Here is a 19273-nt window from a genome sequence, read left to right on the forward strand (position 1 = left end):
AGAAATAGCTTCAAAATGCTCAGGGAGAATAACTGTCAATTTGAGTTCTGCACTGCTGTTGCTGCTGCTGCTGCTAAGTCACTCAGTCGTGTCCGACTCTGTGCGATCCCATAGACCGCAGCCCACCAGGCTCCCCCGTCCCTGGGATTCTCCAGGCAAGAACACTGGAGTGGGTTGCCATTTCCTTCTCCAATGCATGAAAGTGAAAAGGGAAAGTGAAGTCACTCAGTCGTGTCTGACTCTTCACAACCCCATGGACTGCAGCCTACCAGGCTCCTCTGTCCATGGGATTTTCCAGGCAAGAGTACTGGAGTGGGTTGCCATTGCCTTCTCCGGAGTTCTGCACTAATTTTCTGGAAATTATATAAGATTAAAAACATTTTCAAACAAACAAAGACTGAGAAAATTATCACTAAGATTTCACTAGAAGATATTTACTACCTTGAGATGCCACTGTACATCCACTAGGATGACTATAATCAACAAGGTGGACAATAACGTGTTGGCAAGGATGTATTACTAGGAAAATTACTAGGAACACTCATATATTGCTAGTGGTAACAGGAAATGGGGTGCTTGCTTTGAAAAAAGATTTGGTAGTTCTTTAAAAGATTAAACATATAGTTATTATCTGACCCAATAATCCTATCTCTCGGTGTATATCCATGAGAAATGAAAACATACACGTATACAAAAACTGGTTCACAGATGTTCATAACAGTATTCTTCATAATAGGAAAAAAGTGGAAACAACTGAAATGTCCATCAACTGATGAGTAGATGAATAAAATGTGAAATGTCCATACAATGGAGTACTATGACAATAAAAAATAATGAAGTATTATATGCTACAATATGGCTGAACCTTGAAAACATACTAAGTGAAAAGTCAGTCACAAGAGACAATATACTGTATGATACCATCTATACAAAATGAACAGAATAGGCAAATCTAGAGACAGAAAGATCAGTTGTTGCTAAGGGCTACAGGGGAGGAAAGGATGAAATTTGGGAGAAGTAAGAAGTGATTGCTAGTGAGTATGAGGTTTCTTTCTGTGATGAAGAAAATGTTCTAGAATTAATGGCTGCAATGGCTGCACAACTCTGTGAACCCACTGAATGGTATACTCTGAATGAGCTGTGAGATATGTGAATTACATCTCAAGAAAGCTGCTGTACATCTTCCCTTGTAGCTCAGTTGATAAAGAGTCTGCCTGCAATGCTGGAGACCCGGGCTCAATCCCTGGGTCGGGAAGATCCCCTGGAGGAGGAAATGGCAACCCACTCCAGTATTCTTGCCTGGAGAATCCCACAGACAGAGGACCCTGGCAGGCTACAGTCCATGGGGTTGCAAGGGTTGGACACGACTTAGCGACTAAACCACCACCACCAAAGCTGCTATATAGATATTTTTAAAAATCCAGCAGTCATTGCCACATAGCCTGTGGGATCTCAGTTCCCTGACCAGGTACTGAACCCAGGTCATGGTAATGAAAGTGCTGAATCCTAACCAGTAGATCACCAGAGAACTGTCAGTAATTATTTTTAATATTTCAGAAAAACATCTGCTTCATTGAATACACTAAAGGCTTTGACTGTGTAGATCACAGCAAACTTCAGAGAATTCTTAAACAGATGGGAATACTAAACCACCTTACCTGCCTTCTGAGAAATCTGTATGCAGGACAATAAGCAACAGTTAGAACTAGACATGGAAAAACGGACTGGTTCCAAATTGGCAAAGGAGTATGTCAAGGCTGTATACTGTCACCCTGCTTATTTACCTTCTATGCAGAGTACATCATGTGAAATGCCACGCTGGATGAAGCAGAAGCTGGAATCAAGATTACTGGGAGAAATACCAATAACCTCATATACACAAATGACACCACCCTTATGGCAGAAAGTGAAGAAGAACTAAAGAGCCTCTTGATGAAAGTGAAAGAGGAGAGTGAAAAAGTTGGCTTAAAACTCAACATTCAGAAAATTAAGATCATGGCATCTGGTCCCATCACTTCATGGCAAAGAGATGGGGAAACAATGGAACCAGTGACAGACTTTTATTTTCTTGGGCTCCAAAATCACTGCAGATGGTGACTGCAGCCATGAAATTAAAAGATGCTTGATCCTTGGAAGAAAAGCTATGACCAACCTAGACAGCATATTAAAAAGCCAGAGACATTACTTTACCAACAAAGGTCTGTCTAGCCAAAGCTATGGCTTTTTCAGTAGTCATGTAGGGATGTGAGGGCTGGACTATAAAGAAAGCTGAGTGCCGAAGAATTGGTGGTACTGGAGAAGACTCGTGAGAGTTCCTTGGACTGCAAAGAGTCCAACCAGGCAATCCTTGAGGAAATCAGTCCTGAATATTCATTGGAAGGACTGTTGCTGAAACTGAAACTCCAATACTTTGGCCAGCTGATGAGAACTGACTCACTGGAAAAGATTCTGATGCTGGGAAAGATTGAAGGCAGGAGAGAAGGGCACAACAGAGGATGAGATGGTTGGATGGCATCACTGACTCGATGGACATGAGTTTGAGCAAGCTCCCAGAGTTGGTGAAGGACAGGAAAGCCTGGCATGCTGCAGTTCATGAGGTTGCAAAGAGTTGGACACAACTGAGTGACTGAACTGAACTGAACATATAAGAGAAATTTCTTCCAAATCTTTTTCATAGCTCATGCATTCAAGAGGTCACCAAATACATAAGATATTTAGTTTTTATAACAATTTAGTTGTAGATGGTATAGAAAGGCTCTTAATTAGCTAGCTACCTAGTAGTTAAACAAGATAATAACATATAGTTTATTTTTAACTATAGTTCACATTTAATGCAATCACATTGACCTTGAGAGTAGAAGCCATCATAGTTTAGGGGGTAGTGGTTCACAACTTACTACTATGAAAAGTTCTGTGGAAATTCTGGGAAGGCAGAAGCTTAAATTTTAAATCTCATAAAACCAGAGCAGTTAGGTAACAAAATCAAAACATCATGTACAAAATCCCAAAATACAAGAAGCTGGGACAAACCACCAACAGTTGCAAGATCTATATGGGTATTAGTATTTGTGTGGGAAAATACAGATAGTAACAGGGCATTTTATCAGCCCATAGAACAAAATAACTCCAAAAGAGCCAGCAAGGACTCTCTATGAAACACAGCAGGCAAAAATGAGAAAAGGGAATAAAAAGAAATGGGTTTTGCTCACTACAATAGCATGTGATTGAAAGGATCTATAATAAAGTCTTAAGAGCACACAGTACTCCAGTCACTAGAAGTCTTAAAACGAATCAGTCAAAGCTCTTCTCTAGAGCAAAGCCACATAAAGAAGAAATTTCTAGGAACAGGATCCAAACTGAAGAGGATAGGGGAATGGAGAAAAGAAAATAGAAAATTCAGGTCACATGAGGAAGGAGAGCGTGAAGAGATCTTATATATCAAGGTGACATATTTTCAAACACTACACAGAAACTGGAGATCTCTGTGTATTTTGACAGACTAACTTCATATAAAAATAAATAAAATGATAAAAGTTAAATCTGATACAAAGTCACAAAAGATAAAAGAAAACAGGACAGATCTCCAAACACAATGAAAGCACACCACAAAGACTTGCAAACAAAATAGGTAACACTACAACCTACTATTTCAAAACAAGCTGAAAAGACTTTTTAAAATTATGCACTATACAAAAGAACAACATAAATTTGAACAAAAACAACCCCCCAAATTATCTACCCATTACTTAAGTGATAAAACTCGGGGTGGGGGGTGGTAATAAAAGGAAGAATCAATTCAAAAAAGAATTAAACTAGAAGAAACAAAGAGTTAATAAACACAACAGATAATGTTGTCTAGGTAAAAGAGAACATAAAAAGGAAGGAAAACTTTTTAATTAAATGAAAAAGACAAAAAATTAGAAAGAAATGGCAAATATTGAAGTCAGTTAGAGAAGATCCAACATACACAGGAGTCCTGAAAAAGAAAATTAAAGGAAATAAAACCAACAATAACTAGAGAAAACTTTTCTGATATAAAAATAAAAATATCTGAAACCAAATAATGAAAGGGCAAATTACATATCTAAGAATACTGACCCCAAAAAACCAACATCAAGATATATTCTAGTAAAATTAATTGGGCATCTAGTCAAAAAGATTAAATGGCTTATAAAGGAAAGAGTATTAGATTGTCAGTCTTTGCTCATCAGTAGTACTTGTATAAAACAATAGAATAATATACTTATATATCCAAAGAAAGAAAATTTGAGCCAAAGATTTTGTATCCATCACTAACTTCAAGTATTAAGACCCACAGATGAACTGTTTTCAACATTCCCCAAAACTTAGGGAACACAGTTCCCACAAGGCCTTCCTAGAAATCTACTATAGGCTTTAGGAATCCAAAATAAATAGATATACAATGACAAAAGGACCAATGGTAAGCATTAAATGTACAGTGACTTACTGAATTAAGACTGAATGAAAACTAAAAGAGAGTACCTAGTATATAGTGATAATGCGCTCTGACACTGTAGATAGGTTCAATAATTTTTAAATGGCAGGCTTCCTCTGACTTTCCTTCTGTGCTCAGGGGCGGGGCAGGGGGGAGGCCAGAAACTGTCTTCTCTTCCTTTTAAATTTGGCAGCTGAGGCCTGGACCAAGACAACTTATTGGGACCAACGTAATACTCAAAGCCTAAAGCATGACTGAGCTTGATAGGGAATGTACCACTGAGGTCAAAAAAGGCAACTCATTACATATAGGGGAAAATGAACAAATAAGTAAACTGATGGTAACAAGAGCCACATTTCTTGGCTGTCAGAGAATGGAATTACAAATACGAAAATGCAGAAGGCAAGAAAGAATCCTATGGACTTCAGAGGGAGGTGTGTGAATCTGCACAGACTGTGAAATTAATATAGAGTAAATTACTATAGGTATGTGTATATCCACAAACGCATATAACACACAGATACACATAACATACATTCATGCATCATGCATACATATATCTCTTAGCTCTGCTACTAAGAGGGTCTAGCTACAAGAGGGTCTTGTAGCAATGAGCTTATCAAGTGTCTATATCTTAGTTTCCAAGTATCATTATCCACTAAAAAGAATCAGAACTCCTGGGGAAAGAATTGATTCCCAGGGCAGAGACTATGAGCTTGAAAACTTTTTTGTGTTTGAAAGTAAAGAAATTCAAAGAATGATGAGGACATGTCATAAGACATAGAAGCTTGAAGGGGCTTGAAGGGGCTCCTACTGATTAAATCTGAGGCAATCTGAGCATCAAAATGAACGGTGATGATAATGGGTTAAATAGGAATCCATGAATTCATATTAATAAATAAGGTTGAATGTCAACTAATAAACTGTAGAAGGAATAATGGAATAAGAAAACCAACATTTGGCAACCATTAGAAATTTATAATGGAAAGAATCATCAATGGATGCTAAAAGGAGCTGGTGGAAGTTTGTTGTAGAATAGGAATTCAGAGTTTAAAAGTATTTTCCCACAAAATACTTATTAATTACAAGAGGGGAAAAAAAGTAAGGTTAGGGTAGACAAACCTGATAATACCAATTTCACCAAGTGATCAAAGTTAACCTCACCAGTAAGGACCAAATCAACATGTTCCCTGATATGTTACACTAAGAATGCAACATCACTTCTATAGTATGCCTGCCAAAAATTCATAAGGAAATGTCAGCCAAACCTAAATTGAGGGAAAATCTATAAAATAGCTGGCCTGCATTCATCAAAAACACAAAGATCAAGAAAGAAAAGAGACTGAATGCAAATTGGTACAGCCACTATGACAAATCGTATGGAGGTTCCTTAAGAAACTAAAAAGAGCTACCAGCAATTCCACTCTTGAGCATATATCCAAAGAAAAAATGGTTCAAAATGATATGTACACCCTAGTGTTCCCTGAAACATGGTTTACAATAGCCAAGACATGGAAACAAACTAGTCCATCAACAGATGAGTGGATAAAGAAGATGTGGCACATATACACAATGGAATATTACTAAGTCATTAAAAAGAATGAAATAATGCCATTTGCAGCAACATGAATGGACCTTGAGATTATACTAAGTGAAGTAAGTCAGACAAAGGCAAATATCTTATGATATCACTTATAAGTGGAATCTTAAAAAAATGATACAACTATATTTATTTACAAACAGAAAGACTTGCAGACTTAGAGAAGGAACGAGGTGGGGGGAAGTATAGGGGAGAGGGATAAATTGGGAGTTTGAGACTGACAAACTGCTGTATTTAAAACAGATAATCAACAGGGATCTCTCTGGGCAAATGGGAAAATAATTTAATAAATAGATACATGTATAACTGAATCACCTTGCTGTACACCTAAAACCAACACAATATTGTTAATCAACTATACTCCAATACAAAATAAAAATTAAAAAAAGGAGAAGAGAAAAGATGGTATCTAGATAACAAAATATGCCAAAAAATGCAACGTAACAGGGAGAACCAGCAGAATCTGAATGAGGTACCTGCATTAATTTCATGACTCTGACAGCTATACTGAGTTATGTATGAGTGTCCGTATCTTAAAAAACATATACTGAATTACTTAGGTGTAATAGGATATCAAGTCTACAACTTACTCTTGATTGGTTCTGGAAAAAATATAAGAACAAACTGTACACCTGTGGGGGTGGAAGAGAGATAGCAGGAAGAAAGAAAGGGCATGATAAAGCAAATGCAGTAAAATTTTATCAAATAGGAAGCACTGAGTGAAATGTATATAAGAAGTGTACACTGTTTTTAAGACTTTTCTATAAGCTTCAAAGTACTTCAGAATTTTTAAAAAGCTAAAATGAAGAGGGAAAATGGAGAAAGTGTATGCAAAGAAAATTTAACTGTTTTCAGTAATTTTATCAGTGAGGTAGTACTGGTAATGTTACACTGAAACTATTACATATATCATGTGGCATAAAGCAAATAAATAATCATGACATATTCTACCATTTGCCATGGCCTTGAAAACCAGGACTACTACTGTAGAAGGAAAAAGATAGAAATATATGCAAGAAAAGTTTAAAGACCCCAAAGTGCTTAACTTAAATTTCACTTACTAGTATAAATGTATAAGCTGTTTTAACTTCAAAAAAAAAAAAAAAAATTCCCTAGTCTGTAGACTGAAAAGGCCCAGAAACAATGAACAATCTATTAACCACAGTACCGTTATTATCAGACTATGATACTAAAACACAATTTTCCACTAAAAGAAACCATGGCTTATTGGAGATACAGTTGATTCAAGATCTAGTACAGGGAATGTATAAGAGAAACCTGAAACTTTCTGTTATACCAAAGAGAAAGAAAATTATTAAAGACTGTTAGGAATGTGCCTATGAGACTCAGGAGGTAACCTGAAGAGGTTCCACTGGCCACGTCTAAAAAATAATATTATCTGCTTTTGGAAAACAGGAGTCAATTCCTTTTATTGAAAACTGATAAAAGCAGTCAAGCACTTATCATATCTTGCCTTTCCTATATGAACTGTACCACTGTGTAACCCTAAGAGAGGTGAGGGGAAAGTGTCTCTTTATAGAAGTATTTCAGTCAATAAAAGAAGAAATTCTTTTGAAAAAATTGGTAAACCAGATGGGAAAGTGGTTATATGTATTTAAATTTACAGGTAGCCACAAAGTCCCTATGCATGCTAGTTAGACGTTATCTGTACATTCCCTTTCATTCTTTGCACAAACACATTTTCTCAGTTTTTCTGGACATTTTCCATGCTAACAGCTAGATGCTGGATATTGCTAAAGCAAGATCATATAGTTGTTTTAAAATTTTCAAGTTATGATGATACTGAAAATCTTTCTACAGTGCCTAGGGGTTCTGCTTAACAATGGCTATGTATATTCATGCACTCACATCAAGCACTTTGGCTCCAAACAGTGAAAATGTGAACAAGCTCTATTACCTCTGTGTCTCAATATCCAGTTTTATCATCTTAAAAATGGAATCAGCAAGGTTTTCTTGCTGATTTCTTCCACAATCACTGGAACCAATGCCTGAGAAGGTAATGTGGTTCAGTTCAAGTACTGCCAGAATTTGGAACTCACAAGCTTTTTCTGATTTATTAAATGTCTTAGCTATTATATGAGATCACATTTACAATAATGCACAGTATTACAAACATTAGTTGGACAGATATAAGATATCTGTTTATAAACTGGATTACTTTTGGTTTTAAAACTATCCAACCTTATTTTGTATGTTCACTTTTCAGACATACAACTTTGCTTGTATGTCTTAATGCAATCTGTATGGTTTTAACGTAATCTGTACTTAATTTACATATATCCCATATGAAGGACCAGTGAAAAAGTAAACGTAGTATTAAAAATGTTTATGTGGATAATCCAAAAGTGAATAACCAAGATCTACTTTTATTTCATTAGGTTCTGCTGCACACCTATTATATGTAATACCCATCACTAACAAAACCTAAGAATATATGATTTGGAAAATAGATTTTTTCACTCCAGGCAAACAGAAAATAGCTTTTATTTGTGCAATTATAAAAGTAATGTTGTTCAGTTCATTAAAAAAAGATATAACAAAGTAAAGATCTCCTATAAATCACACACAAGAAAATCACTCAACCATTGTGGTATATTTAACTCTAGTTACTCTAGTTGGCTAGCTGTTTAGCTTTTTAAATATTTTGAAACAAAACTAGAATAATCTATATATGTTCGTAGCCTACCCTTAATAGGTTTATAATTCAATGTATATATCATTTTATAGCAATAAATCTAGGTGCATATCATCTTTATTTTCTAAGATCTTATTTAGGACTATTGCAACAGGGGAGTGACAGCAGGCTGAACTCTGAATTCAGTAAAGAAAACTGGAAACTTATAGTCAATGAGCAGGGTAAGGTGGGTCACTGAATGGAAAATTACTGAGGCACATCATCGTTTTTAAGTGCACAGTATATGTAGGCAATTCAATTTATTTGACCAGTTCCCAGTGATGGACTCTTTCCAAATTTCTGCTACGATGACAACCCTTATATACATTTTTCCATACTTGTCTATTGTGGGAAAATTTCATTTGTGAATATATTATCATGAAAAGCCTTACAGCTATAACTTTTTCATTTATTTATGAACAAATTGTCTTCACTGATAAGAGATAAAACTACCTAAACAGGTATCATTCCAGAAAACCAGGATTTACAGATGCCACAAGTACATGCAAAAGACTGGTAGACACCACAAGAGTAGAAAAGATGGTAACATTAAAATAGTTCCTGACAGCAGAGGAATTTTTAATCTAGGAGAGGAAGAGCTATATACATAAATAATACAAGGAATAAATGCAAAGCAGGGAGAACTACATATTAACTAAGAATGGAATGAGTACCTGAATTCACATGGAGATTAATCCTAATTTAAGGCATTTTTTTATGATAAAAAATGACAGAAAAGAGACAAATATTATATAAGTAACTCCAAGGAATCATCCAAATACTTTTGCCATTGTACTAATACATGAAATTCTTATAGCACTTAATAAAATAATCTCATAATAATCCTGTGAAGACTACAGATGAGAAAACTGTAGCTCAGGAAAGGAAAAGCGAATGATAGGATCTGAGCCATTTTTGTGTCTAGCAGAGATTTCCTATTCCATTCCTCTAAAATGTAAGCTCCAAGAGGACAAGAACTGTCTTATTGATCACTGACTCGCTAGTTCTGAGAACAGTGCCTGCCACAAAGAAGCATGGATTCAGTAAATATTGCTGAATAAATATATCCCCATCCTACAGATGTCAAAATTGAGGCTCAGAAAGACAGTTGTGGATATAAACACATAAAACCATTAAACTGAAGTTCAAAACTAAGTTTAGTATTCTTTCTTCAACTATAATGCTTGAGACAGTTTGGTTATTAGCTGAAATGTGGAAATCATTTTATAATATTTAACTAGTGCTACCAAAATAACTGTTTTGAATGTATTATTTACACTCATCACTAAATTTTGATTAAGTTAGAAACAGAGGAAAAATGGCATTGTCTTCATAGGAATAGGCTGGATAATACTGCAGATGTGAAATGACAGTTTTAAATGTTTTATTTTATCATTTTAAGTGAGACTAAAGGGAACAGAACTTTGAACTTTTTATTAGGTTTAAATTTTAAAATAAAGTAGCAAAAAAAGGGAAGAAAAATCTATACATATAGCTCTCACCTGAGGGGAAATAATAAAAAGAGGACTATTTTAATTTGCTATTGTACAGATAGAGGCTGCAAATTATATGAGTTATCTATTCATTAGAGTAGACACAGGATGGCCTTTTTTGAAGCTGTAGACTGCCATTTGGTTCAAATTACTATGAAACTCTTGAAAATAATTAAAATGTTTTTCTCTGAAAAAAATCTATACTTCAAACTGCCTGACAATTAGAATTAAACACTAATGTATTAAGATAGCAATGTAAATCATTAAAACTCTGAGGCTGTATCTCTCTGTAAAAATATAAAACATATCAATAATCCAGTAAACATAAAGTTTAAGAAATCAAAATGCAATTTACTTCCTCTTGCTGATATTTTCCCAGCTTATATTTCCTATGCAGCATCATATACATATATTAATTCTTTCAAACATAAACCAAACTCATAATATGAAAATATTTGAAAGTTATAAATCCAATTTGCTTACAAGTCCATTTAAATAAACTGTAAAATAATATTCTCAACTAAATACTTAGAAAGCAACAATGTCCTAGATTCTTTTGAGGATGCAGTTTTTCCCTAAGGAAAACTCTTGCCAATTTTTTAAAGTGGTTTATCAATCAGATTCCTTACCTAGCAAGAATAAAATGTAAAGGGGACAAAAACTCTGGAATTTAGCTAGAATTTAGTCTCACATTTTTGCATTCACTATATAAAAATAAGAGAAATCAAAATGCAATGTTTTATTTTGCCTAACTTAGCATGAAAATACATCCAAGAGGAATATTTTTAACCAAAGCTCTAAGTTATAAAGATGTAAAAGTGGTCTAGAATACATGAAATTCAGGGATAAAAATTTTAAATTTCATTTTAAACAATAGCTTCAATTCCCTTCTACACTAAATATTTTATGAGGAGCTTATACAAATGTTCTAGATCTTTTCCTCCTCCTCTGGATTCTTAAATTATTCCAGTATACATCTGAGAACATTCTATGTAAAATAAACTTTGTTAAGTATTTGCACATGATCTGGTTCACCTAGCATCAACCCTGTGATGAAATCCTCATGTTATATATAACTAAACAAGGCTTGGCAATAAGTAACTCATCCTTGTCAGAGTAACTCAAATCTGTCAGAGGCAAAGTCCATATCTGAATAAGGTCTTCAGACTACACCACAACTGTAGCTAATCACTTTATGTTGTAATCACGTGTTGCCTTACAATACATTGTACTATTAACTTTCACTGTTACTGTCTTAATTTTCCCTATGTTCATGTCTTTAAAAGCAACAGCTGTATTGTGCTTTGATATTTTACAGTATCTTTAGCAGATTGATTCAAGTTGCTTGTTTCATAGAAGAATTACAGCCTATAGATTTAAAAACTCTGTCTCACACTTGTTAAATGGAAATGACACCAAAATAATCAAGTGCTATTAAATGCTTCCCATGTATTAATTCATTTAATCCTCATGCCACCGCTATGAAATCGGTACATTGTTGTCCTATTTTGCAGACAGAAAAGCTACAAGCTAGATAGGTTATCTAACCTGCCCAAGATTAAGGTTACAAGCTAGTTACAGGTGAGGCTTCAAAAGCTAAGGTATTCCGTCTGGAGTGGTTACATGCTTAAAGTTAAAACTGTCCCTCAAGTCTGTGCGTGCATGTGTGCTAAGACACTTCAGTCATGTCCAATTCTTTGCAACCCTATAAATAGTAGCCTGCCAGGCCTCTGTCCACAAGATTCTCCAGGCAAGAAGACTGGAATGGGTTGCCTTGCCCTCCTCCACAGAATCTTCCCAAACCAGGGACCGAACCTGTATCCCTTTCATTTCCAGCATTGGCACGTGGGTTCTTTACCACTAGCGCCACCTGGGAAGCACCCCCTAAGACTACATAATGACTAAATGAAATCATGCATTCATACAGTACAAAAATTAAAAAAGTTTTAACTCTTGGCAATGATTTCTTGAATATGAAACCAAAGTGAAGTGAAGTTGCTCAGTCGTGTCTGACTTTTTGCAACCCCATGGACTGTAGCCTGCCAGGCTCCTCCATCCATGGAATTTTCCAGGCAAGAGTACTGGAGTGGGTTGCCATTTCCTTCTCCAGGAGGATTTTCCCAATCCAGAGATCAAACCCGGGTCTACAGCATTGCAGGCAGACGCTTTACCATCTGAGCCACCAGGGAAGTTCTAATGAAACCAAAAGCATAGGCAATAAAAGCAAAAATTGACAAATGGGCCCATATCAAAAGGAAAAAACTCCCGTGTATCAAAAGAAACAGCAGAATAAAAAACAACCTACAGAATGGGAGAAAAAAAAATCTTCAAATCAGACATCTTGTAAGAGTTTCCTAGCATGAGTGGCAAGAGTGGTTTAAAAAAAAAAAAAAACCTGCCTGCTAATAATGCAGATGTAAGAGATGTGGGTTCAATCTCTGGGTTGGGAAGAGTCCCTGGAGGAGGGCATGGCAACCCACTCCAGTAATCTTACCTGCAGAATCTCATGGACAGAGGAGCCTGGCAGGCTATGGTCCATAGGGTCACAAAGAGTCAGACAAGACTGAAGCAATTTAGTACACAGGAATAGCTCAACAACTAAAAATAACCTAATTTAAAAATGGGTAAAGGACTTGAATATTTCTCAAAAAATGATACAAAAATGGCCAACGAGCAAATAAAAAGATCCTCAACATCACTAATCTTGAGAGAAATGCAAATCAAAACCATAATAAGGTATCACCTCACACTTGCCAGGATGCGTAAGTCAAAAACCAACAACGAGTCAAACAGAAAATAAGTGTTGATAAGGATGTGGAGAAACAAGAACTCTTGCCCACTGTTAGTAGGAATGTAAAATTGTATAACTCTTACGGAAAACAGTATGGCAATTCCTCAAAAAATGTGAAAATAAAATTACCAATATGATCCAGTAATCCCATTTCTGGGTATATATCAAAAACAATTAAAGCAGGATCACAAAGAGGTATTTGTACACCCATGTTCTTAGTAGCCTTATTTACAATATAGACTGTGATGGTTTCCAAGATATAGAACTATCAATACAGTCTAGTCATACATAGATGGTGAATGGATATTGAAAATGTGGTATATGTACACAATGAAATACTATGAAGCCTTCAAAAAGGAAATATCATATTTATGCTATAACATGAATAAACTTCAGGGATATTATGCTAAATTAAATAAGCCAGTGAAAAAAGGCAAATACTAAATAATTCCACTTACTATATAATAAGTATCCAAAGTAGCCAGGTACTACTTAAAAGAGTAGTACTCTTTAGAGTACAGTGGTGGTTTTTTTAAAAAGAGAGTACAGTGGTGGTTTTTTTTAAAATAGAGTACAGTGGTGGTTACCAGGGGCTGGGTGGAAAGGGAAAACAGGGAATTGTTTAATTGGCATAAAGTTTTAGTTTTGTTAAGAGAAAAAATTCTGTAGATCTGTTGTACCACAGTGTGAAAATGTTTAACGTTATGGAATTGTACACTTAAAAATGGTTAAGTTGGTAAGCTTCTGTTTTTGCCACATTAAGAAAATAAATCATTCACTTATTTTCTTTCATTTCCCTCAACAGCAGGGAAATAAAAAGGACAAAGAAAAGAAATTCAAGGACTTCAGTAAGTAGAAAAAAACTAAGAAAACAATAAAATGAAACAGGTAACCCCACACTCTTACTGACTTATTGATAATTTTCTTCCTAATATGGAAATATCCTGAACTTCAAGTGAAACTGTATCCTATGGACCAGATAATGGAATGTCGTGGGTAAAGGGCTTTTGGAGCTGGAGAGCTCAAATACTATTCTGACTTTGCTACAAATTACTGTGTGACCTTGGGTAAGATATTTTCATTCATTCACTCATTCATTCATTCACTCATCAAAAGGTCTGTTTCCATATGAGTGAGCCTGGTCAAATGAATCCTAGGATCGATTTGAGGAATAAATGAAATAAGTCATATAAAACAGTAGGTATTTCACAAGCACTCACTAAGTGCTGGCTATAATTACTTTGGAGCCTAGAGAGCAAGCGAAGAGCAGCATTTCGACTAAAGGAAATCTAATGCTCTGTTCCTAAAGATGTGCCTCATTTGTCGATAATTATGGTGCTATCAAATCGGATACTATTTAGTAAACCCTCACTGACTCTTACAATTCTTGTGGTCCTCTCTTCTAAAGAACTCTTTCCGAGGGAAAAGCAATGTCATCTCAGGTGTTAGAAAATGTTTGCTTTGGGAACAGCGTTTTCTACCCCAGAGGCGGTGGAACCAGGGACCTATACATTAACCACTGAGTTCCCTGTTCCTCTCACTTCACTAGGGACCTAGGCCTTAATCGCGGATGAGGATGAGGAGGGAGGGGGTCACACAACCACACATCCAGATATAAAGCCCCATCTGGTAAGACAGGACCAGATGAATCTCCTGGGAGAATGACAGCTGGATATTCATGAAAACCGATAGGGGAACCGGCAACTCCAGCCGGTGCCTCAGAGCCTGCATCTCGCAGGTAGGCCGGTGAGGAGGGAGTCTCGCGGAGCCCACCGCCGGCCCGGCCCGGATGTTCAGGGCCCGAGTGGGGGTGTGTCGGCGAGGAGCGTTCCGGGGGTCCGACCGGAAGGGTCGGGCGGGTGGGGGGCTCCGCGGCTCCCTAAGGGGCGACGGTGGGGGCGGGGCGGGCTGCGCGGCGGCCCGGGGACACGGCGGGGAGGAAAGGGACAGAGGGCCTCACCGCGGGCCGAGGGCAGTGGGTAGAGCTTCTCGGCCTTCTGAAGGAAGCGCTGGGCCTTCTCGCGGTTGCCGGCGTTCAGGGCCTCCCGGGCGATCTCCACACATTTCTCCGCCTCATCCCGGTTCCCCTCCATGGCTTGCGCCTTCTTCCGTTTCCTGCGGGAGCTCAGCAACGAGGGGCGGAAGCCGCCGCCGCCGCTGAGGAGGCAAGGCCGGCCGGGGCTGGGGGCGTGCGAAGGCGAGCGGGGAGGAGCGCAGGCGACCGCGGCGGCGGGGCCCGAGCGCACTGGCGGGCTCGCAGCTCCGCCTCCTCACGGCGGCCTCCCCGCCCCCCGCGGGTCGCTACGGCGGGAGCCGCGTCCCTCTGGTCCCCCGGACTGGGCTCCACAGCCGGGCCGTCAGAACCCGCTCGTTGGTCCTTGCCGGCGCGGACAGGCTCGGGGCCGACCGACCTGGAGGGTGAAGGGGTTGTGCGGGCGATACCAGGCCGGCTGGCCGCCGGAGGGGCTCCCCTGAAGGGGTTCCGTCGCGGCGTGGACCCAGCCGCCTGCCTCAACAACGCGGTGCCCTCCAACTCCTAGTGCGGCCCGAGAACGTGGCAGCCCCCCTTCCTAGCGACCGGGCAACGAGTGAGGGTGGGAACATTTCGTTTTCAAGAAAATTCCCAGGCATCAAATGCCCCGCCCCTCGGCCCCCCTCAGCCTAGGTCAGCCTAGGGAGAATTCGGTCAGGTGTGGACCCGGCTGCCAGTCCCCGGGACACCGCTTCCGGCACAGCTGTTCAGGAACCCAGTAGAGCGTCTTTTGACCCCAATTCCTGTTTCATTGCCTTATTTCATTCATACTCCCATTTTTCTGACTCAGTGCCATTAAACTGTTAGTACATCCCAAGAGGTACAAAGCGAACACTTCAGATAATTTGTAGTTCGCACTTATTCTGGTGAAAACCAAAACGCTAGTAACCATGACCAGAACAGGGCAGGAATCAGCTCCTTGGCAATGTATTACCTCTATAGGTAAACTTGGTTTTCTCCCTTCTCCCATTTTAATCATCACCCTTGTGAAATACTCGCCATGTTGGTATCCTCAGTGAAGGCAAAGGGCCCACCTTTTGCTTGGTATTAAGAAACTAAGTGTCAAAATGATCCACTTAACCTAATTACAAAGTAACTATTTTCACACATTGTTCGGTAAAGATAGTCTGCCATAGCCGCAAATATGGTAACTCAGGCTTTCAAAGAGATCTTGATTCTTCTCTGTTAAATGTAAATAGTATGTTCCCTAAAGATGTTACCATATACTGAACAGTTTAATACAAGTAACCTTCAAAACAGCGTGTAGCACACTGAAAACATTATCAGTCTAAACTGAGAAGTGCCTTCTGTGTAGGTAGCTACATACAGGACTTTCCTACCTGGCCTCTGCTCCCCACCCTCACCCAAGTGCCCACAGTACTCTGGTGCAGTGCTAGCTAACACAAACAGCAAACAAAGCTAAAGAACTGAGATGGTTAAACTTAGCCTAAAAAACATCAACTTGTGCTGAAGTTTTAAAATCTTTTAATAGTTCATTACACAGTATTTAAAAAAAAATACTTGGGCCTTTTAACTTTGTTGATCTACAGACAGAATTAACAGTGATTTCAAGGGAAGAAATGTGCTTAAGTTATTGCTAGGTAAGATACCTATTCAAAACAAAGCTGTTCCTACTATAATCAAGCAAATTTTATACACAACTAGTTTGGGATATGACCTTTATTGAGCTTATCCACCAGAGTGGAAATAATGTCTGTACAAAACCAAATGTTTGTTACTATAACTTCTGCATCACAATTAAAATCCAAACAGTTTTTTTAAAAACAGTCAACTCAATCAAAACCCACTACTTCAGAATCAATAGCTTCTTTGAAGCCACAGTAACACTTAAATATGGTTAAGACTCAAATGCAGAAATTTGGTTGGTTGGAAAGCTAATTAAACTTCCAACTTGCTCAAATAGAATTACAAAAAGGCAAAATTGTGTTTTTCACAGAGATACAGTCCACTGGAATCACCAACACTGGACAGCTGTTAGAGTGTTTAGAGTCCTGAGATAATAAGGAATCCAGGCGTCCTTTAGACAGTCTTCTGTTGTCCTTTCTTCCCAATCAGAGATTTGTGGATGTGTGGAATAACACCTAGAAGAGGGATAAAAGAACACAGTACTTTAAAACCCAGAGTTTAATGTTCAGCTTGGAAGATGTCTTTCAATGTGAGGCTAAGTGCAGAGTAAAAATTCAGAAATACATAGAGAAATCAAATTGGTCATGAAACCATGCTACAGATCAGTGAAAATATACTGTGTCCTCTTCTAGACTGAAAATTACTAGAGGGAAATGTAAAAGCCAATTCTTTTCTCTAGAGAAATTTATAAGTTAAATATTTACATACCACCACCAGCAATTGTAGCCTTGATGAGAGAGTCCAATTCTTCATCTCCACGAATAGCAAGTTGCAAGTGACGAGGGGTAATACGCTTTACCTTCAAGTCTTTCGATGCGTTTCCTGCCAATTCAAGTACCTAGAAGGCAGAATGAAATCAATCTCCTTCCAACTTTCATTAATGTCAAGATCCAGACAAGAATCAAATCTTCATGATGAACGCATATCTACCAACTGTCATCTCCCCCACTACCTGAATGGCAAGATAAGCAAAAGCCATAAAGAGGGCACGCAATTTTATTTCCTAAGGCCGCAAACTCGAGCTCCGGAGGATCCCCATCAAGATCACCAGCCCCCCCTAGCGTTGTCGGAAGCTTCTCGCCGCGTTCAGAGCCTGGGAGTTTTCTTGCATCACTTTCCTCCTTCCCTCTAGCCGCCTCCCCCCACCCCCTCCCAACCTTTTCCAGATTATAGGCGTACACCCATTTACCTCTGCGGTGAGGTACTCCAGGATGGCTGCGCTGTACACAGCGGCAGTCGCGCCCACACGTCCATGGCTGGTCGTCCTAGATTTCAGGTGTCGATGAATACGGCCCACCGGGAACTTCGTTTTTAGCATACACAAACAAAAATGCACAAAGATAGACGAGTCAAAGATGGTAAAATTATACGCGCGCCAAAGGCAGGGGCATGGAAGCTGGTGCAGCAACGCGCCCCAGCACAGACACACGTGATCGCCCCCCCCATATTTATTGCATCGGTAAACCAAGTCGCGACACTATCACCCACGCAAAGACGAAACGCTCATCCAGAGCGATGATAAACGAGAAGAAAAGGAAAGAAAAACGCCACGATTTCCAGAATGCACGAACCACCACTGACCTGCAAACCGGCTCTCTGCGAGCGGGAAACCGCCTTTGTCTTGGCCTTTCCGGAGTCCTTCCCAGCCTTACCGCCAGCCTGCGGCGCGCACACGCCCGCGAGCGAAGGAGCAACGCAGAATATAGGATTACCAGAGCAGCGCGCCCTTCCCCCACCGCTCCGCGGCTCGGGCGCGAGCGCGGCCCCGAGCCCAGCCGGGGTCTCCGGCCCGCCGCGCACCGCAAGGGCGACCCCGCCCGCCCGCCCGCCCGCCCCCCGCGGCGCGCCCGCCGCGGCCGCGCGCCTCGGTCCGCCCGCTCGCCGCCCGCCGGCCCCCAGCGGCGCCGCGCGCGCCACCCAACCGTCACCGCCCGCCGCGAGATCCGAGGCTGCTCCGCTCGCCGCCGACAAAACACCTCCCCCTGCTCTTCCAAATCCTGTCTCCGCGCGTTCCCAACCGTCGCCGCTTCACCCCCATCTCCGTGTGTAACGGGTTTTTCTCCCGCCGGCAAAAACCCGCGGAGTCTTCGAGCGTCTCCACCAAGTTTACCATTTCGAATTCTGCTGAAGCTCTAACAAGCAAGGCAGAGAAAGGACTAGTCAGACACCCAGCGAGAACCCGCCGCCTACTCCTCCGTCGCACCGCGATTCAAACTGCGCTGTCTCCCGCCTTCCCCGCTCCCTTTATACTGCAGAATGTTCCCTCATCCGGGAACTCGGATTGCTCATCCCACCAATGGCTGCCACCCGCCCTCGGGACGCGTCCTTGAAGCTTCAGCCAATGAGAAAGCGAAGAAAAGGGCGGAGGGGCGGGCGCTTCGCAGCTCGAATCCCTATTGGAGCGTGCGGAAGGAGGTGGGGGAGGGCGGAGGGATTGGAACTGGGGAGAAGAAGGGCACGGCGGCGGGAGGGGAGAAACAGAGCGAGCTCTGCTGCGGGAGCTAGGGGACCCCCCGCCCCGGCTTTGGTCACGTGTCCGAGAGGCGGAGCTGAGAGGCT

At 40.0% G+C, this 19273-nt stretch overlaps 2 protein-coding genes across 3 annotated transcripts in view; both read right to left on the minus strand.

The window, feature by feature from the left end:
* The window catches only part of DNAJB14 (DnaJ heat shock protein family (Hsp40) member B14), a 42261-nt gene extending 26831 nt beyond the window's left edge, over nt 1–15430 (minus strand). Inside the window, exon 1 of one of the 2 annotated variants that reach the window (XM_020884240.2) lies at nt 14996–15430. In XM_020884240.2, the coding sequence (XP_020739899.1) occupies nt 14996–15099 (104 nt within the window). In that variant the 5' untranslated portion in view covers nt 15100–15430. The remainder of the gene's footprint in view (nt 1–14995) is intronic. The other variant, XM_020884239.2, reaches the window with a different exon arrangement.
* A 1302-nt stretch (nt 15431–16732) lies between these two features.
* On the minus strand, nt 16733–18982 carry H2AZ1 (H2A.Z variant histone 1). The gene is made up of 5 exons (XM_020884226.2): nt 18825–18982; nt 18296–18373; nt 17904–18017; nt 17423–17552; nt 16733–17169 (listed from the first exon to the last, which is right to left on the minus strand). Exons 1-5 carry the CDS (start codon nt 18825–18827, stop codon nt 17108–17110), a joined length of 387 nt encoding a protein of 128 aa, XP_020739885.1. The 5' UTR covers nt 18828–18982; the 3' UTR covers nt 16733–17107.
* Between the last annotated feature and the right edge of the window lie 291 nt (nt 18983–19273).

The sequence above is a fragment of the Odocoileus virginianus genome, chromosome 21 (assembly GCF_023699985.2).
Source record: "Odocoileus virginianus isolate 20LAN1187 ecotype Illinois chromosome 21, Ovbor_1.2, whole genome shotgun sequence".
Taxonomy (NCBI): domain Eukaryota; kingdom Metazoa; phylum Chordata; class Mammalia; order Artiodactyla; family Cervidae; genus Odocoileus; species Odocoileus virginianus.

Bases quoted from the DNA above. Each gene is read 5' to 3' on its own strand.
- H2AZ1 (XM_020884226.2), bottom strand. The intron at 18,018-18,295 runs GTCAGTGGTGGT...CTAAAAACGAAG, and splicing joins CGCAGAGAGCCGGTTTGCAG to TTCCCGGTGGGCCGTATTCA. The intron at 17,553-17,903 runs GTAAATGGGTGT...TCTGCCTTCTAG, and splicing joins TGGAGTACCTCACCGCAGAG to GTACTTGAATTGGCAGGAAA.